Here is a 27,790-nt window from a genome sequence, read left to right on the forward strand (position 1 = left end):
GAGGACGCTGTTTGCTCTGGTGGATGGTGGAGACTGCACCTAGATGTGCAGTATGGGAACTTGACTGAACTGGAGAAGTCTCTCATACAGGAGGGAATAGGGTCTAGGTGGAGACAGCACAAGCTGTAATCAAGATTTCTGGGAGAAATATCAATAACCTCCAATATTCAGATGACACCACTTTTATAGCAGAAAGCAAGGAGGAACTAAAGAGACTCTTGATGAAGGTGAGAGAGGAGAGTGAAAAAGCTGGCTTGAAACTCAACATTCAGAAAATGAAGATCATGGCATCCAGTCCCATCATTTCAAGACAAATAGATGGGGAAAGAATGGAAATAGTGACAGACTTTATTTTCTGGGGCCCCCAAATCACTGTGGATGGTGACTGTGTTACTGAGTCCAGGCTTGCTCTGGACTTGCTCTGGCAAGACAGGCCAGTGAATCCAAGGGATGAGGTGTTGAGGCAAGGAAAATGACTTGAATCAAGAAGCTAGCAGACCAAGACAGCAGGTTAGTGCCTCAAAATAACCATCTTATTGGGGTCTGGATGCCAGGTTCTTTTATGCCAGAGAGAAAGAAGCAATGAGGAAGTAAAGTCAAAAGGCAGAATAGAGAGTGAGAGGCCGTGGGGAAGTAAACTGAAAGGGTCTTCAGTCTTCCAAAACATCTCCAAGAGAATGGCCAGCCTTTGGAAGGGGTGTGTTCATCTCTCCTGTTCACAGGTGGGCAGGTACAAACTATCTCTCCATGAGCTGAGCAGTGGCATTTTAGTTTACAGTCAAGCAGAGAGGCAGAGTCCTCCAGACAAGCCATTGATGGTGACCTGGAGAGAACTGTTTCTGTGTTGGGGGTGGGAGGGTTGGTATGGTGCGAGGGGAGGAGCCAGGTTATATAGAAGCTTGCAAAAAAGGGCATGTAATCCGAATATTAAAAGATTAATTAAGAAAAACTATAACTGGGAAGGGTTTTGAATTCATCCTGGCTTTGCTTCTGTGACTTTATCCCTTAGCTTGTCGCTTTTATTACTGTAGGCATACAAAACGGCCTACCTCAGGGAGATAGCCTGACCCTGCCTACCTGGGGTTTCCCAGGTGACTCTGTGGTAAAGAATCCACCTACCAGCTTTTTCTCAAGGACACAGGTGTTGTGAAAACCATCATTAAACCTAAGTGAAAATGGGAAAGGAAAAGACCCACATCAACATCACTGTCATTGGGCACGTAGATTCAGGGAAGTCTACCACGACTGGCCATCTGATCTACAGATGTGGCGGGATCGACAAGAGAACAATTGAAACGTTCGAGAAGGAGGCTGCCGAGATGGGAAAGGTTCTTCAAGTATGCCTGGGTCTTGGAGAAACTGAAAGCTAAACGTGAGCATGGTATCACCACTGATATATGCCTGTGGAAATCTGAGACCAGCAAGTACCATGCTACCATCTTTGATGCCCCAGGACACAGAGACTTCATCAAAAACATGATTACAGGCACATCCCAGGCTGACTGTGCTCTCCTGATTGTTGCTGCTGAGGTTGGTGAATTTGAAGCCAGTATCTCCAAGAACGGGCAGACCCACGAGCATGCCCTTCTGGCTTATACTCTGGGTGTGAAACAACTAATTGTTGGAGTTAACAAAATGGATTCCATGGAGCCACCCTACAGCCAGAAGAGATACAAGGAAATTGTCAAGGAAGTCAGCGCCTACATTAAGAAAATGGGCTACAACCCTGACACAGTAGCATTTGTGCCAATTTCTGGCTGGAATGGTGACAACATGCTGGAGCCAAGTGTTAACATGTGTGGTTCAAGGGATGGAAATTCACCCATAAGGACAGCATTGCTAGTGGAACCACCCTGCTTGAAGCTCTGGATTGCATCCTCCCACCAATTCAACCAGCTGACAAATCCTTGTGTTTGCCCTCCCAGGATGTGTATAAAATTGGTGGTATTGGTACTGTCCTTGTGGGTCGAGTGGAGACTGGTGTTCTCAAACCTGGCATGGTGGTCACCTTTGCTCCAGTCAATGTAACAACCAAAGTGAAGTCTGTAGAAATGCACCATGAAGCATTGAGAGAAGCCCTTCCTGGGGACAATGTGGGCTTCAATGTCAAGGACGTGTCTGTCAAAGATGTTCATCGTGACAAAGTGGCTGGTGACAGCAAAAAGGGACCCACCAATGGAAGCAGCTGGCTTCACAGCTCAGATGATTATTTTGAACCATCCAGGCCAAATCAGTGCTGGGTATGCACCTGTGCTGGATTGTCACACAGCTCACATTGCTTGCAAGTTTGCTGAGCTGAAGGAGAAGATTGACCATCATTCTGGGAAAAAGCCGGAAGATGGCCCTAATTCTTGAAATCTGGTGTTGCTGCCATCATTGATATGGTTCCTGGTAAGCCCATGTGTGTCAAGACCTTCTCTAACTATCCTCTCCCGGGCTGTTTTGCTGTGCGTGACATGAGAGATGGTCGCTGTGGGTGTCATCAAAGCAGTGGACAAGAAGGCAGCTGGAGCTGGCAAAGTCACCAATTCTACCCAGAAAGCTCAGGTTAAATGAGTATTATCCCCAATACCTGCCACCCCAGTCTTAATCAGTGGTGGAAGAACAGTCTCAGAACTGTTTGTCTCAATTGGCCATTTAAGTTTAATAGTAAAATACTGGTTAATTATAACAATGCATCTTCCTTCAGAAGGAAAGGAGAATGTTTTGTGCACTGTATGTTTTGTGTGTGGCAGTTTATTAGTTTTTAAAATCAGTGCTTTCTAAAGAAAACAACTTGATCAAAAATCTGTCACAGAATTTGAGACCCATTAAAAAATGTATGAGGAAAAAAAATCCACCTACCAAAGCAGGAAACACAGGAGATGTGGGTTCAGTCCCCGGGTTGGGAAGATCCCCTTGGAGAAGGATATGGCAACCCACTCCAGTATTCTTGCCTGGAAAATCCCATGGACAGAGGAGACTGGCAGACTGCAGTCCATGGGGTCTCAAACAGTCAGAGGCAACTGAGCATGCCTGTTCAACTCAGCCCACCAGTGAACAAAATAAAACTAACATATCCCCCTGCCTGAGGCTTGCAGCTCTAGAAGATACTTGCAAGAATTGAATGGTCTTTTTACTTTGTTTCCTCACCTCCTCTATCTCTGATCCATAAAAGAACCTGGCATCCAGGCCCCAACAAGGTGGGTTTTTTGAGCCTTATTTTGAGCCACTAGCCTGCCGTCTTCTTGGTCAACCAGTTCCCAGAATAAAGTGCCTTCTTTATCTCAACACCTCGTCCCTAGGATTTATTGGTCTATCCTGGGGTGAGCAAAGCAAACTTGGACTCAGTAACAAAACCAGATCTCTCGTGTTAAGGGATTTAGCACTCTGATGCTTAAGCTGAAGCTCCAATACTTTGGCCACATAATGCGAAGAGCCGACTCATTAGCAAAGACCCTGATGCTGGGAAAGATTGAGGGCAGGAGGAGAAGGGGACAGCAGAGGATGAGATGTTTGAATGGCATCACCAATTCAATGGACATGAGTTTGAGTAAGCTCTGGGAGATGGTGAAGGACAGGGAAGTCTGGCATGCTGCAGTCACAGAGAGTTGGACACAACTAAACGTATGGGAAAATGCAAGTGTCCAGGTTTACTGAAATCATTTCTTTCATATGTATCTCAGCTATCTGGAACCAAGTCCTGCTTTTTGATTGTTCTCATCCTTAATTCCTCATTTACCATAAGGGGTAGTGGGCATGGCAGTTGGCTGCCTCTTATGTTTCTCACACCCTACCCTAGGTCCTCAGCCCTGGCTGATGGCTGCCAGATAGCTGGTATTGTTTCACCTGGGCTCAGAAATTTACATTTGGAAGGCTGGAATCCCTGATGACTGTGGCATGGCTTTTTTATTAGTATAGCAGAAAATATTTTATTTCACAAAAATATTTCATTTCACAACCAGCAAGAGGCGAAAAGTGAGGGGGACCCCAGGTACATGCCAATGCTTGTATGATCCTGGAAAGCTACCAAGAGACCCAACTCTGGAGTACAGAACCAAGAATAGATTTTAAAACCATCAGTTCAGTTCAGTTCAGTTCAGTTGCTCAGTCCTGTCTGACTCTGTGACCCCATGGACTGTAGCACACCAGGCTTCCCTGTCCATCATCAACTCCCGGAGCTTGCTCAAACTCGTGTCCATCAAGTCAGTGATGCCATCCAACTATCTCATCCTCTCTCAGCCCCTTATCCTCCCACCTTCTATCTTTCCCAGCATCAGGGTCTTTTCCATTGAGTCAGTTCTTTGCATCAGGTGGCCAAAGTATTGGAGTTTCAGCTTCAGCATCAGTCCTTCCAATGAATATTCAGGACTGATTTCCTTTAGGATGGACTGGTTGGGTCTCCAAGGGCCTCTCAAGAGTCTTCTCCAATACCACAGTTCAAAAGTATCAATTCTTCAGCGCTCAGCTTTCTTTACAGTCCAACTCTCATTTCCATACATGACCACTTTACTGACTAGATGGACCTTTGTCAGTAAAGTAAGGTCCCTGCTTTTTGGCATGCTGTCATAGCTCTTCTTCCAAGGAGCAAGCACCTTTTAATTTCATGGCTGCAGTCACCATCTGCAGTGATTTTGGAGTCCAAGAAAATAAAGTCTGTCACTGTTTCCATTGTTTCCCTATTTATTTTCCATGAAGTAATGGGACCGGGTGCCATGATCTTAGTTTTTTGAATGTTTCTTATAGACATGTACATAAATCCCATCCCCTAGAGGGTCAGTTGACTTCCCTCCTCAACCAGGAGACAATTTTGCCTCCATTTACACATTGATTTCACTATTTCTTATCTATAATTATGTTTGTTCTTTGTCCTATGAATTGGCTTTGACATCTTTGTTATTCTTTGCCTTATTAACAATGAGTCAAATAAAATTTTCATATCTATGAGAGTCATGATTTTACCTTTTTTTTTTGAGAATTATCTTTTAATGAGACAACTGCAGCGACGTTTGTGGTGATAAAACAAAACAAAGTATCAAATCAACTGTGAGTCTCAAATGACAGGTGAGTGGTTAAGTGGCTCATAAAACTGCCAGTTAATGGAATGAAAACAGTAAAATCTATGTGATCCACTTGAAAGATGTTTTTATATCTATATCCACTTGTGGTAGGATCTCATTTTTATTTTTAAAAAGGAAAAAATTAGTGTGTGTATATCTATGTATTTTTCTATGAGTAAATTAAGTTGTGGACAGAAACACACTACTAATGTTGTTTATCTCATGTTGAGTTGAGTTTGCTTAACATGAGGCTTTGTGATTAATCCAGTTAATATATATAAATATATATTCAAGGTAATATATATTCATATATATAATATATATGTCTTATATATATATAAATCTTTCGAGTTAACTGTTACAAACAGCATACTTAACTTTTGTAATTTATAAAACTCCTACTAAGGTTCTTTTTATGGTATATGGGATCCAGAAAAATGGTACTGATGAAACTATTTGCAGGACAAGAATAGAGACTCAGACATAGAGAACAGACTTATGGACACAGATGGGGAAAGAGGGTGGGACAAATTGAGAGACTAGCTTTGAAATATATAAATTACCATATGTAAAATAGATAGATGATGGGAAGTTGCTGTACAGCACAGGGAGATCAATCTGGTGTCTGTGACAAACTCGAGGGGTGTGGTGGGCTAGGAGGTGGGAGGGAGGTTTAAGAGGGAAGGAACATATGTACACCTATGGCTGGTTCATGTTGATGTCTGGCAGAGCCCAACACAACATTTTAAAGCACTTATCCTCCAGTTAAAAATAAATAAGTAAATAAAAAGATTTGTTTTATGAAAAAATACCCAGAAGTTTCCTGAGGGACATAAGAAAAGGCTGGAAAAAAATGACAAGATTCACCTTGTATTTGAATAAGAAAATTTAACATTTTAGAGATATCAATAATCTTTACAATGTTTGATAATTAAGACGCTATGTAACTGATACCAGAATAGAGAAGCTAATTGGTGGAAAAGAATTAGGAGTCTACAACTGCCCCATATGAGAACTTAGTATGTGGAAAAACATTTTTACAAACCTGTGTTAGACTATTAAATAAATTATTTTGGAAAAACCAGTTAGCTGATTGAGGGGAAGTTAGATGACTATTTTACTGCACAAACTAAAATAAATTTAAGATGATTCAAGGCATAATATTTTGATCCAAATAATGAGGAAAATATGGGTGAAGCCAGGAAAAATAAGGGGAGATCTCTCACCTGTGGTTCCTGAAACACTAATAAAAGATGACTAGATCAGTACACAAATATACAAATAACTCAGAGAAGCAATGCAGAAGAGAAAAAAAAAGTAAATTGTCAATAAACATGAAACTATATTCAATTTTCACTAGCAATTGATTAATGAAAACTGAAAAAAAATAACCAGCAAGGAAACATCACTGTCAGGGAACAAATTTTCCAAAATGATCAATATCAATCATTTTTGATACTGATACTGATATTTTGAGAGGCATGCAAATCAGTATTATCTTTCTGGAAGGCAGTCTGGCCCAAGGGGGATAATTACATGGAAATGGAATTGTACATCACAGAGGTTTTGACATTTTTTGTGTAATATCAATACATATAAAAAACTGTAAAAAAAAAAATCCCTAGAGGCTTGTTTACTCAGAATTCTTCTATGGACCTACCAATAAGTGAGGTAGGCCTACATTTAAATAAATTATGAGTATAATAAGTACCTTATAAGCAATAAGGTATGTAAATGACATCACCAACTAGACCACACCATGTTTCTGTTGGGAGAGCTCAGACTAAAGCAATTCACCGGGAATGACCTCTTATGAGCCTCAAGACTCATGGATTGCTAATGGAAAAGTTTGCCCTTAATCAAATTGTTCCTTCTCTATCAGAAGCTGAAACTGACCCTCTCTAAAACTGAGTTCCTTTTTGTGAGTTTGTGATTAATCTCTCTATTCAAAACTTTATTTACTTTTATTCTGGCCTCAGTCATGTGTCAACCAAACACTAATCAATCAGAATCAGACAACTAAAATTGATGTTGTTTATAACATTGTTAATGTACTAAAATTGCTGTTGTAGGTATTACTATTAACACACAAACTCAGGTTTGTTTCTCCAGAGCAGGATAAGCTCACAAATGCCCCAGGCATGGACCACCTGACTAGAGAATCATAAACTAGAGATATTCTTATTTCCACAACTATGATTAAGAGATGTCACAGAAATGTCACAAGATGATGATTAATCTCAACTTATTTGTTCTTCTCCTTTAAAAACACCCCAAACTCAAAGACCAAGTTGGAGTGGATCTGACTTGCCTTCCATTCTCTTGCTTGGAGCCCTGCAATAAAACCTTACTTTGCTATAAAAATTCACTGTCAGAGTTTGGCTTTCTGTGCCACAAGAGCCTTTGTTCAATAACAAAACCACATGCAATTGACTTAAAAGCTAGGTTGAAAGTAACATTGAAGACTGTTACAGGCTAAGTATGTGTTATATCAGTTATTATTTATTTATTGTTTATAACACATTGGATAGCTATTCTTGTATTATCAGATGTGCAAGGCCTGTTGGAAGTGGGAAAGACTGGACCTAAGGGAACCAAGAAGGAGGATTAATTAGAAAATGTGGGCCAGTAAAAGCAAAGTGTCTGCTGGAATAGAAAGGAGAGGAATAAATTCAGGAGCTATTTTCAGAATGCGTGCGTGCTAAGTCCCTTCAGTCATGTCTGACTCTGCAACCCCATGGACTGTAGCCCACCAGGCTCTTCTATCAATGGGTTTCTCCAGGCAAGAATACTGAAGTGGGTTGCCTTTCCCTTCTCCAGGATTTTCAGAATAGAATGAACAAACGTTAATGACAGCTTTGGGTGGTAGTGATGGGGAAGGGATGTATAAGTAGACTTATACGTCAAATGCCTTACTGAAATCAGCTAGAAACAACAGGGATAAAGGTTCTCAGCTGTGATCTCAATGAGTGAAACCCACAAAGTTCTATATCCTACAACCATTTCCATTCATCAGCAGCAACCGTTGCTTCCCTCAATTCCACCCTTCCACTAGTCACCTACACTGGGGTTTTTTACCTACATCTTCCAGTAGTTTCACCTCCTTAAATTTACTCAGTCACCTCAGTGAGACTTCATCATAATCTCCCATTCCTACATTCCCAATCTATGTACTGCCCCTCACCATATTTTTACTTCACCCTTAGAAGGAAAAGAAATCACCCAGTTTTCTCTGTTTTGTGAGGGTCACAGATTGGGAAATTACCTTGTCAGTACTTGTTTAACTTTAGTTCCAGGACTTTGGTGGCTCAAGGTTGAGGGGAAGCATGGGTGGGGGTGGAGGGCAGGGCAGATGACCAGCAGGGGTTGGGTGCAAGTTGGGGTACCAGTCTTCAGACTGGTAGGGTCGAGGAAAGGAACTACCTGTGGAGGGCTGAGATGGAAGAGCATGGTTGTAGGGGTGAGGGAAGCAGGTCATTGGGGGAGGTGGTGTTGGGTAGGAGTAGGGACAAGAAGGGGGCTCGGGCAAGAAACCAGAGAAGGTGGCAGGAGACAGGTGGGCCAGTGGCTGGAGCAGTGACCGCTCTTGCTTCCTCTGCTTAGCTCTGCGGTTCTGGAACCAGACCTGAAGAGGGGGAAGAAGAGCCACATCAGAGCCTCTCTCTCAAACAGGTGGCATTATCACATGCACCCTCTCTCCTTGAAGTCTGAAGGTACAGAGCATAAAATTCCTCCACATTCCCAGAGGAGGCAAAGCTCTTGCAAAAGGTATAACTGATCCAGGCCTAGTGACAAAGTGAGACCACACCATTCCTCCAGTCCATGTCTAAATTTGCCCTGCTTCAATTTTGGGTGAGTAAGAAATGTCAACTTCCAACAGGAAAGAGACAAACATGACAAAATGACATTTCCCTTCCCCAGAGAATGGGAAACTTCCTCTAGGGTTATTCGAGTTTAAGACTATGGATGAGTTTAATTGTCATAGACCAGGTTGGCTTTAGGATATAGTTTATTCTAAAATTAAGATTCCTAAGATATGGTTTCCCGGTGGCTCAGATGGTAAATGATCTGCCTGCATTGCAGAAGACCTGGGTTCAATCTCAGGGTCAAGAAGATCCACTGGAGAAGGAAATGGCAACCCACTCCAGTATTCTTGCCTGGAGAATGCCATGGATGGGCTACAGTCCATAGGGTTGCAAGGAGTCAGACACAGCTGAGCAACTAACACACATACTCAAGATATGGTTAGAAATAAGGGAATATCAGGCTGATCAAGTTTCAAGGCCATGGTTAGAGACAAGGTTACATATGTGTAGGAATGGTTAGGACTGAAATTCTACTATTCAGATCACTATTAAGGTTGGGGGTCGATACTGGGGGTTGATGTTGGAATTCAAGTTAGATTAGGTTAGTGCCAGGGTTAAACTCAAGTGACATTCCTGGTACAGATGAGGTTACCTTGCCTGTTGGATAAGACTCTGTTATAATGCCCTGAGAATTTATGCCCCAGTAGTTCCCAAGCACTGAATCTGCATTTCTTCCTGGGGGGTGGAGGCGCGGAATTCTGGGCCATCACCTGGATTCTGGCCTCACTGAGGCCCGTGTCCTGAGCGAGACTTTCTCGTGCCCAAATGTCAGGGTACTGGTTCCTCCCAAAAGCTGACTCCAGCTGTTCCAACTGCCCTGGACTGAAGGTGGTGCGGTGACGGCGCCGGGAGTGTGGCCGACCCCTCTGTCCTCCTTGTGGGGAAAGCTTTGGTCTTCCCACTCTTAGACTAGAGAGGTTCCGGTAAGGCCGAGTGTTCATGTCTGAGGAGGAGAGGGGAGGGAGAGGTTGCTGCCGCAGAGCCCCATCCATCCATCCCAGACCACATATGCTGGAATCCCCAGAGTCTACTCGAGCCCAGTGTGTTGCTCATACACTCTGCCCCAACCAGAAATTCTTCAGCTTTCAGAAGCAGCTGAATCTATCTCAGCCTTGGCTCCACTTTGTTTCTGAGTCCCCTAACTCAGGCTGCCATCTCCAGATGAGGTCCACACCTCAGATTTATTTGTCCTGGGCATTCACGCTCTTTCTGCCTCACTTCTGCACCCTATGCCCCCTTCCTATTACATTCCCCCAGATGTGCCTGCATATAACGCATGCCCCTCCACAGCCTTCCACCTCTCTGAGTATACATACCACCTTCCTGGATCTTACCCTATGTACCTTATGTTCACTTTGACACCCTAACAAATTGCCCAGGTCTCTAAGACCCCTATTACTTGCTCCCTGCTCTCATGGCTCACATGCAACTTAAAACTTTATATTGTTCCCGTCCTATACCCTTCACTTGGGAAGATGAAACATCCCTCCCCCTTCTGCTCAGATGCACCCTCCCCGTTCATGCATTTCATCTTCTCCCCTATCCCAGTCCTGGCCCGGCCACCAGGCTGCAGGAACCTGAGCTCGTGGGAAAGGCTTGCCTCTTCTCCCTACAGGCTTACTAAGCCCCCACACTAATTAGTCTGAGAGCCAGTCAGGGAAGAGAGAACAGGAGCAAAACGAAACACCTGGAAGGCACTCACTGAAAAAAAGATGTCTGGAGTGAAGATCCCATCCCCGTGGGGATCCAGGAGGTGGTCCCCACCTGGTGCTCAATGTCCACCTCAGCCCCCTGCTCTACTCAGATCCAAAGCTCTGGTCCCTCCAGCTCTCTTCCTCAGAGAAGGCTATGCAGTCGGTGAACTCCAAGGTCAGGAATGAGGAGACATATTTCAGCTCTGCCTCTGCCTCCTCCTCAGGGCAGGACCTCAGTGACCCGACTCTGTAAAGCGTAAAGTTGTACCTCCCCATGTCTTCTAAGGTTCCCTTATTTTTAACATTCTAGGATTCTGGTTTTCTATTTCTCCTCTTCATCTTCCTCATGGCAAACAGTTACCCCATGGAGCCCACACACCAGCTGCTTCCTCAGGAACACCACCCAAAAGATTCACTCACCCACTGAGGAGGTCACAGTCTCAGCGGCTGGGTAGCCCTCAGGCCACAGGCTGCTGCAAACTTGCTCCTTTGTTTGCTTACCCTGCTCACTTCTCCCTTCTGCATCCATGGCTCACAAAAGAGACTAAAGACAGTCCAGTCCTGTGTCCTCAAGTCTCTGATTCTGAATCAGTCTTTCTAAGTTTCTGTTCCCCTCTATGCCTGGTATCTTAATTGTTCTCCCTCTATTTATACCTCTTTCTGTATCTCCCTAGGTAAATATAAACATAGATATAGATAGATATCTCTGTCTTTCTCCCTCTCTCCTTTTTTTCTAACTTTTGTTTCTAATTTTCCATTCCCTCACTTAAGTATGATCTCATTCTGTCTGTCTTGCCCTCACTCTTTTTTCTCTGTTTTAGTCTCCACTTTTCTCTCCCTACCCTTTCTCTCTGGGATGCCGTTCTCTCCCTTTGCTCTCAGCTGCCTACTTTCCCAGCTTGCAATCCCACACTACCTCTTTTCTCCCTGAGTCTTGGAGGAGTGACCTCCTCCTCACCCCTGTGGGCCCATCCAATCACTGCCTGGTCACCAAAACCCCCATCATCAAGGGAGGATCACAAGCCGGATGAGAGAAGGTGCTCTGTTGGAGGGTCCAGGGACTGGGGCCAAGAGCTCATATTCCCAGAAGGCCAAATTCTTTTGTCCTTTTAAATCCCCTCCTGGGAGCAGACAAGGGAAGAAGGAGAAAATGCATTCTGCCTGAGACCCCTCCTCAGAACCCCATCATGAGAAGGGAGAGGGGGTACAAATGGGGGCCAGGAGTAGGGCCTGCCTGGTATCTCATTATGCAGGTGATTCCCAAAGACTTCTTTCTAGGAAACTAAAAAGTTAAAAGACACAAGCACATTCTGATCCCTCCTAGATAACTTGATTCTCGGAATACTCTGGACACCCCCTCAGAACAACGTAAAGCATAGAATGAGTCTTCTGGCCAACCATAGTTCTCAAGTAGTCTCTGCTTTCCTTTCCCATATGTCACCTCCTTATTCACCCAGAACCCCCCAGGACTCCCTTAACTTCCAAGGTTGCCCAGAACTTCAGAGTACCCTGACCCTGAAGAGCGTCTGAATTCCAGGTACATCCTGATTCTCCCAGACCCCAAAACTCTGCAGAAGGCTGACATTCTGATTCTTCAAGGAAACCCTGACACACCCAGCCTCCCTGAGCAGTCAGGACACCCTGACACCTGCAATAGTCTGCTTCTTGAGATTACTTAGCTCCGGGAAGTACATTCTGACATCCCTAGGACATTCTGACCCTTTAAAGACGACTCTAGGGTCCTCTAGGACACACTGAAGCCTAGAACATTTCACCTCTACTAGGAGATAATCCCTGTCACCCGCCATGAAGTTTTGAAATCTCAGTATAGACTGAATCCATGAGAATACCTTATTAGTCTTGGAACACACTGTACCCATAGGATCCCCAATGTCATGCTAATCCTCCAAGCATATCCTTTAAAATCACAATTCAATTCAGAAAACATGGTAATCTTCTAGGACCCTTAAGATTACAATATGATCCAGGGATCAGAATAATAAGCAGCACACGAAAGCTTGTTAGAAATGCAAATTCGGGAACCCCACTTGAGTCCTACTGAATCAGAATCTTCACTGTAACAAGATCCCCAGGAGAACTGACTGTACAATTGTCTTCATTAGCTCTGGCTGCCATAACAAAATACCAAAGGATAGTGGTTAAAACAATAGATTTCCATTTCTCACATTTCCAGAGTCTGAGAAATCCAAGACTAAGGTGCTAGCTGATTCAGGTCCTGAGAGCCCTTTTCCTGGATTGCAGACAGCCACTTTCTGTATCTTCACAAGATGGAAAACTCAGTCCTGGTTTCCCTTCTTCTTCTTATAAAGATACTTATCTCATCTTGTGGTCTCACCCTCATGATCTCTCTCAACCCTAATCACCTCCCATAGGCCCACCTCCCAATACCATTATACCATATTGGGTTTAGGGCTTTAATATAAGAGCTGACTGCTGGGAGAAATATCAATAACCTTAGATATGCAGATGATACCACCCTTATGGAAGAAGGTGAAGAAGAACTAAAGAGCCTCTTGATGAAAGTGAAAGAGGAGAGTGAAAATGTTGACTTAAAACTCAACATTCAGAAAACTAAAATCACAGCATCTGGTCCCATCAATTCATGGCAAATAGATGGGGAAACAATGGAAACAGTGAGAGATTTTATTTTGGGGGGCTCCAAAATTACTGCAGATGGTGACTGTAGCCATGAAATTAAAAAATGCTTGCTCCTTGGAAGAAAAGTTATGACCAACCTAGACAGCATATTGAAAAGCAGAGACATTACTTTGCCAACAAAGGTCTGTCTAGTCAAGGCTATGGTTTTCCCAGTGGTCATGTATGGATGTGAGAGTTGGACTGCGAAGAAAGCTGAGCACCGAAGAATTGATGCTTTTGAACTGTGGTGTTGGAGAAGACTCTTGAGAGTCCCTTGGACTGCAAGGAGATCCAACCAGTCCATCCTAAAGGAGATCAGTCCTGGGTGTTCATTGGAGGGACTGATGCTGAAGCTGAAACTCCAATACTTTGGCTACCTGATGTGAAGAACTGACTCCTTGGAAAAGACCCTGATGCTGGGAAAGATTGAAGGCAGGAGGAGAAGGGGACAACAGAGGATAAGACGGTTGGATGGCATTACTGACTCAACGGACATGAGTTTGAGTAAACTCCAGGAGTTGGTGATGGACAGGGAGGCCATGTGGTTGCAAAGAGTTGGACACAACTGAGCAACTGAACTGAACTGAACTGAACTGAGAGGAGACACAAACATTCAACTCATAACAACATGATAGTCGAGAAGCAGTGGTCCAAGATGTGAAACTTCTCCCCCAACCCCAGAATATACTATGACCTCCTAGAGAAACCTGAGCCCCATGGCAGCTGAACCTCCCAAGATTCTTGTAGCTAACTTGGACCCACAAGCAGACACTGAATTCCGATACTCTTGCTGCCTCAAGAGACCCTAATCTTATAAGGAAACTCAGATTAGCCATACAGAGCAGCCTGATGATCCCAGGATACTCAGATGTTACAAAGAAATGCTACTACCCTGTTTCCCAAGGACACTGAGACATTACAGGTTTGACAACCAGAATACCATTATCTCTTAAGAGGCTGGGATGCCGAGAAGAGTTGGTTTTCCAGGGCATACTGTTTCTACTTCCAACCCTGACCTTCAAGGAAGACTGATACCCAGGATACTCTCACCGTACAAGAGGCAGGATGGTGTGATGGGGAAGAATACAGGTACTGGAGCCAGACTGCCCCAAGTTCTAATATTTACTAGCTATGTGATCCCAGGCTAGGCTCATTCCTTATATCTCTGCACCTCAGCTTTATCATCTAGGATTAATAATACAATCAATTCTCTTTATGAGAGGTAGTTATATTCAATGAAGTCATGATAAACACTTAATCAGTGAATACTGAACCACTGCTATTAGGAGAAATAGGTTCCTATGAACCTCTGCTTACACTGTTATTGGTCAACCAATCAATACATAACCTTGTTGTATGTGTGTTTCTGTTTAAAGACACCTTAATTAATATATATTTTGTAAATTCATTAACATTGAGCTGACAGCCAACAGCACTGTACCTGGTGCCTGAACAAACATTAGTTTCTCCATTAAACACATCATGGCCTTCCTGCACTTAGGAACAGTAGATATCATTGCAACACCATGCTTGGGAGCCATTTTGAATCGAAAAAGTGAGAGAGTTCCAGAAAAACATCTGTTTCTGATTTACTGACTACCCCAAAGCCTTCGACTGTGTGGATCACAATAAACTGTGGAAAATTCTGAAAGAGATGGGAATAACAGACCACCTGACCTGCCCCTTGAGAAACCTGTATGCAGGTCAGGAAGCAACATTTAGAACTGGACATGGAACAACAGACTGGTTCCAAATAGGAAAAGAAGTACGTCAAGGCTATATATTGTCACCCTGCATATTTAACTTCTATGCAGAGTACATCATGAGAAATGCTGGGCTGGAGGAAGCACAAGCTGGAATCAAGATTGCCGGGAGAAATATCAATAACCTCAGATATGCAGATGAAACCACCCTTATGGCATAAAGTGAAGAAGAACTAAAGAGCCTCTTGATGAAAGTGAAAGAGGAGAGTGAAAAAGTTGGCTTAAAGTTCAACATTCAGAAAACTAAGATCATGGCATCTGGTCCCATCACTTCATGGCAAATAGATGGGGAAACGTGGCTGACTTTATTTTGGGGGCTCCAAAAGCACTGCAGATGGTGATTGCAGCAATGAAACTAAAAGACGCTTACTCCTCGGAAGGAAAGTTATGACCAACCTAGACAGCATTTTAAAAAGCAGAGACATTACTTTGTCAACAAAGGTCCATCTAGTCAAGGCTATGGTTTTTCCAGTGGTCATGTATGGATGTGAGAGTTGTACTATAAAGAAAGCTGAGCCCCGAAGAATTGATGCTTTTGAACTGTGGTGTTGGAGAAGACTCCTGAGAGTCCATTGGACTGCAAGGAGATCCAACAAGTCCATCCTAAAGGGGATCAGTCCTGGGTGTTCATTGGAAGGACTGATGCTGAAGCTGAAACTCCAATACTTTGGCCACCTGATGGGAAGAGCTGACTCATTTGGAAAGACCCTGATGCTGGGAAAGATTGAGGGCAGGAGGAGAAGGGGACAACAGAGGATGAAATGGTTGGATGGCATCACCGACTCAATAGACATGAGTTTGAGTGGACTCCAGGAGTTGGTGATGGACAGGGAGGCCAAGCCACAGTTCATGGGGTTGCAAAGAGTTGGACATGACTGACTGACTGAACTGACCTGTAGCCTGTAGTGTTTTCTAGAGAAATCAGCTGATAGTCTTATAGGGGTTCACTTGTAATTAACTGTCTAATTTTCTCTTGCTGCCTTTAGGATTCTTTCTTTAATAGTTAGTTACCTTTATTACACATAATGTATCCTGGTGTAGGTCTTTTGGGGTTCATCTTGTTTGGGACCCTATGTGCTTCCTGTATTTGGATATGTTCCTTCTTTAGGTCTGGGAAACTTTTAGTCATAAAATCTTTAAATATATTTTCAATCCCCTTTTCTCTTTATTCTCCTTCTGGAATTCCTATTATGCTTAGCTTGGCTTGTTTTATATTATCCCATAGGTCTCTTACATTGCTTTTGTGTTTTCTTTTTTTAAAATTTGGCTCTCTGCTTCTTTGATTAGGCAATTTCCATTAGCCTATCTTCCAGGTCTCTTATCCTTTCTTCTGCATTGTTCATTCAGCTATTCATTGCTTTGAGCTCAGTTTTCATCTTGGAAAATGAATTTTCTAATTGTTTTGGCTTCCTCTTACAGTTTCTAGTTCCTTTTTTACAGTAATCTGCATTTTTTTTTCAATAGCCTTTCTTAATTCCTTCAGGATTTTCATTACCTCTCTTTAGGAGTGTTTGTTAGACTGTCAGTGTTTGTTAGACTGAGTTTGTTAGACAGTGTTTGTCAGTGTTTGTTAGACTGAAGAGTTCTGTTTCACTGCTCAGGGGAATTTTCTTGATCTTTTGACTGAGAGTGCATCCTCTGCTTCTTCATTTTGTTTGTATTTCTCTTATTGTGTGAGTTTAGGAGAAACAACTAGCTACTGAAATCTTGGAGGGCTATTTATAAGTGAGAGCATCCCTGTGTGGCTGGTGTGGGTCTAATATTTTTTTGGCATGAGGGCTGTTTTTGGTTTGGACACTTGCTGTGTCTTGCCTCAGCATGTGCTGGCTGATATCCCCTCAATAGGGGGCATGCAGGTATGAAGGCATACAGCTTATGCAGGTTCCCAGGAAGGGAGGGGCTGAGGCTGGCTCCCAGGCATGAGTCACTCTGCAGCAGCAGTGGTAGTGGTGGCAGATCACGCATGTGGTTGGCACCAGGCTGCAGGGCCCGTGGCAGCAGTGACAGGCCGTGTTGGCTCCCAGGAAGGTGGGGCAGTGGCCTGCAACACTCATAGGAGCCTTGGTAGTGGCACTGGCAGTGATCCACATCCACCTCTGGAGCTAAGATGGCACCTGCTCCTGAAGCACATGTTGGCATGCCCTGCCACCTGCAAGCAACTGGAGAAAATGGCTCCTATGGCAGGCCCACCCCTACTTGAGAGTCCCTCAATGGTCCCTTGTCTCCCTGGCCAGGCCCAGGCTTCTCCCCATACTCCCTCAGCTGTGGTGCATGACACCCTAGCTCCCTCAGGCTGTTTTCATGTACCTAACCCCAGTCTACTCCCCAGGGTTTGAGCTCCAAAGCCCAAGCCTCAATATCCAGTCCCCACCCAGCGCAGTGAGCCAGCGGACAAGTGTCTCAGAGTAATGAGTGTCGGTTGGCACTGACCCTTTGTGTAAATCTCTCTCTGCTTTGCCCTCTGCACACTTGTTTCTGTGCTCTTCGCTGAGGCTCCAAAACTCCCCCTCCATTCCTTATTCTCACCAGTGAGGGGACTTCTCAATGTGTGGAAACTTTTCCTCTTTTACAACTCCCTCCCAGAGAGGCATTTTGCTGTGAAACTAACATTGATCTAAAAAAACCAAAATCTATTAAAAACATTGGTAAAATTAACACTAAAGCTAACTAAAAAAACAAACAAACAAAAATGTTGGTTTGGACAAGAAGATGAAATATCCAATTTAAAACATACTAAGTTTGAGTCAAAAAACAAAACAAAACTAACACAGCACCAAAATCCACTCTCACCTTGTCTACTGCTTAAAGAGATCAAGCCCTGAGCCTTTGGAGTGGGAGCACTGACTCCAAGACCCTAGACTACCAGAGAACTAACCCTAGTGAGTATCAAGTACTGAGGATTCACACAAAGAAAGCCACTTGAATACTACACCTGGCATCACCCAAAGACCAGTAGCACCCTTTCCAGGACACCTACTCTAAACAACAAACAAAACAAAAAATACAAACCCAATCATCAGCAGGCAGGATTACCACTTCACTTAGCCTTGCCCATCAGAGGAAAAACAAGCAAAAACTCAGCACAAATCTCATCCTATATGAAACTTACACAAACCACTGGATCAACCTTAGGAGGGCAGAAATCAAAAGAAAGAAAGAGTTCAACGTTGAAACCTGGGAAAAGGAGACCTCAAACACAATAAGTTAAAAAAAAAAAACAACAAAAGGCAGAGAAATACTACACAAATGAAGGAACAAAGCAGAAAGACAGAAGTCCAAATAAATGAAGAGAAAATAGGCAAACTACCTGAAAAAGAATTCAGAATAATGAGAGTAAAGATGATCAAAAACCTTGAAAACAAAATGGAGAAAATTCAAGAATCAATTAACAAAGACCTAGAAGAATTAAAGAATAAACATACAGAGACAAACAACACAATTACTGAAATTAAAAATACTCCAGAAGGAATCAATAGTGGAATATCTGAAGCAGAAGAATGAATCAGTGAGCTGGAAGAAAAAATGATGGAAATAACTTCAGAAGAGCAGAATAAAGTAAAAAGAATGAAAAGAACTGAGGATCATCTCAGAGACCTCTGGGACAATATCAAATGCACCAACATTATGAGAAAATTTCTGAAGCGATTATAGTTGAAAATTTCACAACATGGAAAGGGAAATAGTCAATCAAGTCCAAGAAACACAAAAAGTCCCATACAGGATAAACCCAAGGAGAAACATGCCAAGACACATACTAATCAAACTAACAAAGACTAAACACAAAGAAAGAATACTAAAAGCAGCAAGGGAGAAGCAACAAGTAACATACAAGGGAAACGCCATACACTTAACAGCTGATCTTTCAGCAGAAACTCCACAGACCAGAAGGGAATGGCAGGACATATTTAAAGTACTGAAAGGGAAAAATCTACAACCAAGATTATTGTACCCGACAATGATCTCATTCAAAATTGATGGAGAAATAAAAAGCTTTTCAGACAAGCAAAAGTTAAGAGAATTCAGCACCACCAAACCAGCTTTACAGCAAATGTTAAAGGGGCTTATATAGTCAAGAAATACAAGAGAAGGAAAAAGATCTACAAAATCAACCCCAAACAATTAAGAAAATGGCAATAGGAACATATATATCAATAATTACTTTAAATGTAAATGGATTAAATGCCTCAACCAAAAGACACAGACTGGCTGAATGGATAAAAAACAAGATCCATATATATGCTGTTTGCAAGAAGCCCACTTCAGACCTAAAGACACATATAGACTGAAAGTGAGAGGATGAAAAAATACATTCTATGCAAATGGGAAGCAAAAGAAAGCCAGAGTAGCAATCCTCATTCAGACAAAATAGGGCTTAAAATAAAGAAGATTACAAGAGATGAGGAAGGACACTACATAATGATCAAGGGATCAATCCAAGAGGAAGACACAAAATTGTAAATATCTATGTACCCAACATAGGAGCCCCTTTATACATAAGACAAACACTAACAGACATAAAAAGGGAAATTGACAGTAACACAATAATAGTAGGAGACTTTACCACCCCACTCACAGCAATGGACAGATCATCAAAACAGAAAATTAATAAGGAAACACAAGTCTTAAATGAGGCATTAGATGAGATGGATCTCACTAGTATCTTCAAGACATTACATCCAAATGCAGAAGAATACACCTTCTTCTCAAGTGCACATGGAACATTTTCCAGGATGGACAACATCTTGGGTCACAAATCAAACCTGAGTAAATTTAAGAAAATTGAAATCATATCAAGCATCTTCTCTGACCACAACACTATGAGACTAGGTATCAGTTACAAGAAAAAAACTGTAAGAAACACAAACACATGGAGATTAAACAACATGTTTATAAACAACCAACAGGATATTGAAGAAATAAAAAGGGAAATAAAAAAATTTCTAGAAACAAATGACAATGGAAACACGACAACTCAAAACCTATGGGATGCAGCAAAAGCAGTTCTAAGAAGGAAGTTTATAGCAATACAATCGTACCTCAAGAAATAAGAAAAACAACCTAACTTTACACCTAAAACAACTAGAAAAAGAAGAAGAAAAACAATAGCAAGAAACACCAAAATTAGTAGAAGGAAAGAAATCATAAAGATCTGAGCAGAGATAAATGAAAAAGAAATGAAAGAAACAATAGTAAAGACTAATAAAACTAAAAGCTGTTACTTTGAGAAGATAAACAAAATAGGCAAACCTTTAGCCAGACTCATCAAGAAAAAAGAGAGAAGAATCAAATCAACAAAATTAGAAATGAACAAGGAGAGGTTACAACAGTCAAAGCAGAAATACAAAGGATTATAAGAGACCCAGAGGAATCGGGTGGAGAGGGAGGTGGGAGCAGGGATCGGGATGGGGAATACGTGTAAATCCATGGCTGATTCATATCAATGTATGACAAAACCCACTGAAATGTAAAAAAAAAAAAAAAGAGAGAGACTATTATGAACAACTGTATGGCAATAAAATGGATAACCTGGAAGAAATGGACAGATTCTTAGAAAAGTTCAATCTTATGAGACTTAACTAGGAAAAAATGGAAATTATGGAAAAACCCAATTACAAGCTCTGAAATTGAAGCTGTGATCAAAAATCTCCCCAAAAACAAAAGCCTAGGACCAGACGGCTTCACGGGAGAATTCTGTCAAACACTTAGAGTAGAGCTAATGCCTCTCCTTCTAAAATTCTTTCAAAAAATTGCAGAGGAAAGAACACTTCCAAATACTTCCCCATTCTATGAGGCCACCATCACCCTGATACCAAAACCAAATACAACACAAAAAAGAAAACTACAGGCCAATATCATTGATGAACATAGATGCAAAAATCCTCAACAAAATTTTATCAAATGGAATTCAGCAACAAATCAGAAAACGCATACACCATGATTAAACTGGGTTTATTCCAAGAATGCAAGGATTCTTCAATATATGCAAATCAATCCATGTGATACATCATATTAACAAATTGTAAGATAAAAACCATATGATAATCTCAATAGATGCAGAAAAAGCCTTTGACAAAATTCAGCACCCATTTCTGATTAAAACTCTTCAAAAAATGGGGAAGGAACCTACCTCAACATAGTAAAGGCCATATATGATAAGCCTACCACAAACATTATTTTCAATGGTGAAATACTGAAAGCATTCCCCTAAGATCAGGAACAAGACAAGGGTGTTCACGTTCACCACTGTTATTCAACATAGTTCTGAAAGTACTAGCTACAGCAATCAGAGAAGAAAAAGAAATGAAAGGAATCCAGATCATAAAAGAAATAAAGCTATCACTGTTTGCAGGTGACACGATACTGTACATAGAAAACCCTAAAGACAGCATCAGAAAATTACTAGAGCTAATCAGTGAATTTAGCAAAGTTTCAGGATACAAAATCAATACACAGAAATCACTTGCACCTCTATATACTAACAATGAAAAATCAGAAAGAGAAATTAAAGAATCAATCCATTCACCATTGCAATAAAGACAATTAAATATCTAGGAATATGGCTTCTCTGATAGCTCAGTTGGTAAAGAATCCGCCTGCAATGCAGGAGACCTGGGTTTGATCTCTGGGTTGGGAACGGCTACCCGCTCCAGTATTATGGCCTGGAGAATTCCATCGACTGTATAGTCCATGGGGTCACAAATAGTTGGACATGACTAAGTGACTTACTCACTTAAACTTACCTAAGGAGACAAAAGAACTGTACACAGAAAATTATAAGACACTGATGAAAGAAATCAAAGACAACATAAACAGATGGATAGATATTCTATGTTCCTGGGTAGGAAGAATCAATATTGTGAAAATGACTATACTACCAAATGCAATCTACAGAGTCAATGCAATCACTATCAAATTACCAATGGCATTTTCACAGAACTAGAACAAAAAATTTCACAATTCATATGGAAACACAAAAGACCCCAAATAGCCAAAGCAGTCTTGAGAAAGAAGAATGGAGCTGGAGGAATCAACCTTCCTGACTTCAGGTTGTACTGCAAAGCTACAGTCATCAAGGCAGCATGGTACTGGCACAAAAGCAGAAATATAGACCAATGGAACAAGATAGAAAGCCCAGAAATAAACCTATGCATCTATGGGTACCTTATTTTTGACAAAGGAGGCAAGAATATACAGTGGGGAAAAGACAGCCTCTTCAATAAATGGTGCTGGGAAAACTGGACAGCTATGTGTAAAAGAATGAAATTAGAACACTTCCTAACACCATACACAAAGATAAACTGAAAATGGATTAAAGGCCCAAATGTAAGACCAGAAACTATAAAACTCTTAGAGGAAAACATATGCAGAACACTCAATGACATAAATCAAAACAAGATCCTCTATGACCCACCTCCTAGAGTAACAGAAATAAAAACAAAAGTAAACAAGTGGGACCTGGTTAAACTTAAAAACTTTTGCACAGCAAAGGAAAAGACAACCCTCAGAATGGGAGAAAATAATGGCAAATGAAACAACTGACAAAGGATTAATTTCCAAAATATACAAGCAGCTCATACAACTCAAGGCCAGAAAAACAAACAACCCAATCAAAGAGTGGGAAAAAGACCTAAACAGACATTTCTCCAAAGAAGACTTACAGATGGCTAATGAACACATCAAAAGATGCTCAGCATTGTTCATTATTAGAGAAATGTAAATCAAAACCACAATGAGATATCACCTCACACTGGTCAGAATGGCCATCATCAAAACATCTACAAACAATAAATGCTGGAGAAGGTGTGGAGAAAAGGGGATGCTCTTGCACTGTTGGTGGGAATGTAAATTGATACAGCCACTATGGAAGACGGTATGGAGATTCCTTAAAAAGCTAGGAATAAAACCACCATATGACCCAGCAATCCCACTCCTAATCATATACTATGAGGAAACCAAATTTGAAAAAGACACATGTATCCCATTGTTCATTGCAGCACTATTTACAATAGCTAGAACATGGAAGCAACCTAGATGTCCATCGACAGATGAATGGATAAAGAAGTTGTGGTATGTATACACAATGGAATATTACTCATAAAAAGGAACACATTTGAGTCAGTTCTGATGAGGTTGATGAACCTAGAACCTATTATACAGTATGAAGTGAGTCAGAAAGAGAAGGATAAATATCATATTCTAATGCTCATATACAGAATATAGAAAAATGGTACTGAAGAATTTATTTGCATGGAAGCAGTGGAGAAACAGACATAGAGAATAGACTTATGGACATGGGGAGGGGGGAGGGGAGGATGAGATGTATGGAAAGAGTAACATGGAAACTTACATTACCATATGTAAAATAGATAGCCAAAGGGAATTTGCTGTATGGCTCAAGAAACTCAAACAGGAGTTCTGTATCAACCTAGAGGGGTGGGATAGGGAGGGAGACAGGAGGGGATTACAAAAAAGAGGGGATATATGTATACCTATGGCTGATTCATGTTGTGGTTTGACAGAAAACAACAAAATTCTATAAAGCAATTATCCCTCAGTTAAAAAAAAATTTTTTTTTAATTACTGAGTTTGAGATACCTAAAAGAGACACTTGTTGAAGGATGAAAATGATACTGATAATTCTGTCAATTAACATTGTGTTTGGTGTGTTAAATACTGTTATACTATTATTTGCTAGAAATTTTCCTATAAAAATATTATGGATACTAAATATTATTTTGATTAAAAAATCACCTAATTATTTAATAAGTAAATTGGTTGTCAGTGGCTCATTTTACAGTATAAGTCCTGCTAACCAAGTATATACTAACTTGTCTTCTTTTCTGTATTAAAAAAGCTAACAAGCGCATTATTGTACTTTTGTAAGTTTTGTAAGATGTTGACACTGGTGAAACATTAAAGTATACACAGGACCTCTGTGTGATATTTCTGATAATTGCATGTGAATCAATAATTATCTCAAAGCACAGTTTAATTATAAAAACAACCAAAGAATTAGGGGATAGGTTATAGGTAATAAGCTCAGGGAATCTTTTCTCTTTCTCTGATGAAGGAATTTGACCTTGCATTCTATTAATAGCTCTATTCCCCTGGTAACCAACCAAGAAGTATGTCTACTGTTTCTTTCTAATCAATCTTTTTTTTTTTCTAATCAATCTTATTTATGGTTCTGATTGCCTTGGTAACCTGTTCAAAAGAGTCATCAGTTGAATAATGAGGCAACATTGCTTAAGATAAAAATGACTCTTGATTGGCAAAGTGTATTTAGATTAGGTAAGTCTCTTGCAGGATCCCTGGAAACTAAGCTATGCTCATAGGTTGTTACAAGATACATTCGATTTGATGGGGCCTAGGGCTTCAAAGCCATCATGAGTCTTGCTTCCTTGTACTTGAGCTATCACCTGAAACATCCAAGGAGACAGTTACTGAACAGCTGTATGCACTTTGAAAAGACTATTCCCACTGAATGGAAATGTCTGACAAATACCAGCTGGCACATTCTGCTCCTTGTATCTATTCAAAACATAAATGGAACAATAAAGTGGTGTGAAGTCAGCTGAAATTATGGCTGCTGGGCCAGAAGAGGTGTCTGGATACTTGGTCAGGATAATGGCCCTAAAATTACACCTATCTAACCTTAACTATATATTCTTGGATAGAAGATACAAGATCTAAACTTTTCTGTATGTTAAGCTGTATGGGTACATTTACTAATCATAATTATCAACCTTTCCTATTGGGATAGAGAATGCTCACTTCAGCCAAGAGACTGTTTCTCAGATTTGTCCTTCTGTGTGGGCTCATTTTTACCTGGTGTCTGGAGGCCTTTAGAACACACAGAATCACATGCCTTATGAGCATACTGCTTTGGGCACAGGAAGAAATCTGTAAAGGGTATCTTGAAATCTTTACAAAATATATGCTATGGTACCAAGAGATTAACATGCCACAGTTTGCTGCTACTTGATGTTTGCTAAACAAGTTATTGTCACTTGATTTTTGTTAATGAAGGGAACTCAGACTCTATGAATTTTTCTTCTTTAAAATATTATTCTTGTATCAAAAAAAGGTAGCTAAGGTTGAAACGCTGCCACTCATAGGTTACTAGAGGTGATTTAAGACTAGAATTGTTAGTTGATTTTGCACCACTAAGTCACATTTCTTGGGCTGGTGTATTGCTGAGCTGAGAAATGAAAGAAAGTATTAATGTAATGTCATCAATAACCTGAATGAGAACAGAAAAAGTGTGGATTACTTGTCAGAACTTGATCAAGTGTAAATGTTTCAAAATATGTGCACCTTAAACCAACCAATAATTTTTGCTGAAGCTCCAGTATTTTGGTCATCTATGCGAACAGCTGACTCACTAGAAAAGTCCCTGATGCTGGAAAAGCTTGAGGGCAAAAGGCAAAGAGGGTGTCAGAGAATGAGATGGCTGGATGGCATCACCAATACAATGGACATGAACTTGGGTAAACTTTGGGAGATGGTGAGGGACAGAGAGGCCTGGTGTGCTGCAGTCCATGGGGTCATGAAGAGTCAGACATAACTGGGTGACAACAACAACAATAGGACAAGATTAGATTTGTATTTCAAAGTTATTAACTGGTATAGGTATAAGGCAGAAAGCAAAGAGGAACTAAAGAGCCTCTTGATGAAGGTGAAAGAGAAAAGGTGAAAAAATTCGCTTAAAACTCAACTTTCAAAAAAACTAAGATCATGGCATCCAGTCCCATCACTTCATGGCAAATAGATGGGGAAACAATGGAAACAGTGACAACTCTATTTTCTTGGGCTGCAAAATCACCATGGATGGTGACTGCAGCCATGAAATTAAAAGACACTTTCCCTTTGGAAGAAAAGTTATGACAAATCTAGACAGCATATTAAAAAGCAGAGACATCACTTTGCCAAAAAAGGTTCGTCTAGTAAAACTATGGTTTTTCCAGTAGTCATGTACGGATGTGAGAGTTGGACCATAAAGAAAGCTGATGCCAAAAAAACTGATGCTTTCAAACTGTGGTGTTGAGGAAGACTCTGGAGAGTCCCTTGGACTTCAAGGAGATCAAACCAGACAATCCTAAAGAAAATCCAGTCTGAATATCCATTGGAAGGACTGATGCTGAAGCTGAAGCTCCAGTACTTTGGCCACCTGATGCCAAGAGCCAACTCATTTGAAAAGACCCTGATGCTGGGAAAGATTGAAGGCAGGAGGAGAAGGGGATGACAGAGGTTGAGATGGTTGGGTGGCATCACCAACTAAATGGACATGAGTTTGAGCAAGCTCCAGATGATGAAGGACAGGGAAGCCTGGTGTACTGCAGTCCATGGGGTCACAAAGAGCCAGACAGGACTGAGTGACTGAACAACAATAGGTATAATGATATACAGTACTGATTACAGATATATGTTGTTATGTTATAGGCAATTCAATAATTAAACCTTATATAGAAAAATTTTAAAGATGATGCAAGGATTGGAACCATGAGGATGATGGGCAGTGTGATCCCTAAAGTCTACTGATAGAATGAGCAGGGTGCTGCCAACTGGGGTCATCTGAAGACACAGGCTATGCTCAGGCACACAGCTGAGCAATGATGAATATAGCATATAATGAGAATGTAGAGTCTCTGCTCAGGATAAATTTCTTAACACCATGAAATAACTGAACTGAGTTGATAAGTTTTGATATCAATTTTTATCAATCTGAGTTAGAAACAATTCAGCCAGGCCTTTCAGAGGAATTCCCTACCTACATAACCATTGTTTGACACAACTAAATTTACCAGGGGAAGTTTAAGAGCAGCTAAATTAAGTTAATGTGATCAAAAGACTAAGGGACAGTTTATGTTTATACAGCATCTAGAGGTTTAATAAAATTTAATTTATGGCTGGGAAAATAAGAAAAATAGCTCTAATGGAGCACATTCCACATCACTGCAATTCCTATCTCCCCTCAGACCTGCTTGTATCCTTTGGTACCAAATAAATCATATTTCACAAAGTCCTTGAAAACTGCGATTGTGACTTCAAAGAGACTTGAGCAGATATTTCACAAAAGAACATATAAAAATGGCCCATGAGCACCTGAAAAGGGGCTCAAATCATAAGTCTTCAGGGAAATGCAAATTACAAGTACAATGAGATGCCATTAATACTCAATAAAAAGGCAAAAACAAAAGAGATGACAGTACCAAGCATTGGTGAACTTGTGGGACAAGTGGAACTCTCCTACATTGCTCCTGGATGTATAAAATGATACAATCACTTTAGGAAAATATTTAATAGTTTGTTTTAAAGTTAAACATTCCCTATTGTTATATTCTAAATGTCTATGTCCCCCCCAAATTCATATGTTGAAGTCCTAACCCCAATGGGATGGGATTTGAAGATGAAGCCTTTGGGAAGTAATTAGGGTTTAGATGAAGTCATGAGGGTGGGGCCCTCATGATGGGATTAGAGCTTTTATAAGAAAAGACACTAGACAGCTTGCTCTCTTTCTCTTTCCTACACTCACAAAGAAGAGGTCACATGGCAACAGCCTTCAAGCCACGAGAAGAGGCCTCAGAATAAATCCACCATGCTAATGCCTCAATCTTAGACTTCTCAGATCAGAACTCCCCAGGACTTTGTAGCCTCCAGAACTGTAAGAAATAAATTTCTGTTTTTTAAAGCACTCAGTCTGTGGTATTTTGTTATGGCAGCCCAAACACAGTAATACCCCTACCCCACAATCAGTTGTTCTGGTCTTA

General features: G+C 41.1%; 1 protein-coding gene and 1 pseudogene across 1 annotated transcript; one reads left to right on the forward strand and one right to left on the reverse strand.

The window, feature by feature from the left end:
* The first annotated feature begins 1,175 nt into the window (after positions 1 to 1,175).
* LOC122439265 lies at positions 1,176 to 2,556 on the forward strand (annotated as a pseudogene).
* A 4,972-nt stretch (positions 2,557 to 7,528) lies between these two features.
* On the reverse strand, positions 7,529 to 11,515 carry PROP1 (PROP paired-like homeobox 1). Its single transcript, XM_043464355.1, has 4 exons — positions 11,020 to 11,515; positions 9,616 to 9,848; positions 8,305 to 8,664; positions 7,529 to 7,624 (listed from the first exon to the last, which is right to left on the reverse strand). Exons 1-3 carry the CDS (start codon positions 11,126 to 11,128, stop codon positions 8,326 to 8,328), a joined length of 681 nt encoding a protein of 226 aa, XP_043320290.1. The 5' UTR covers positions 11,129 to 11,515; the 3' UTR covers positions 7,529 to 7,624; positions 8,305 to 8,325.
* Positions 11,516 to 27,790: the final 16,275 nt, after the last annotated feature.

This window comes from Cervus canadensis, chromosome 4 (assembly GCF_019320065.1).
Source record: "Cervus canadensis isolate Bull #8, Minnesota chromosome 4, ASM1932006v1, whole genome shotgun sequence".
NCBI lineage: Eukaryota > Metazoa > Chordata > Mammalia > Artiodactyla > Cervidae > Cervus > Cervus canadensis.

Bases quoted from the DNA above. Each gene is read 5' to 3' on its own strand.
- PROP1 (XM_043464355.1), bottom strand. From the start codon at position 11,128: ATGGATGCAGAAGGGAGAAGTGAGCAGGGTAAGCAAACAAAGGAGCAA. The intron at 9,849-11,019 runs GTGAGTGAATCT...TCTCCTCCTCAG, and splicing joins GACTGTGACCTCCTCAGTGG to ACATGAACACTCGGCCTTAC. The intron at 8,665-9,615 runs GTGATGGCCCAG...CCCCCTCTTCAG, and splicing joins TCAGTGAGGCCAGAATCCAG to GTCTGGTTCCAGAACCGCAG.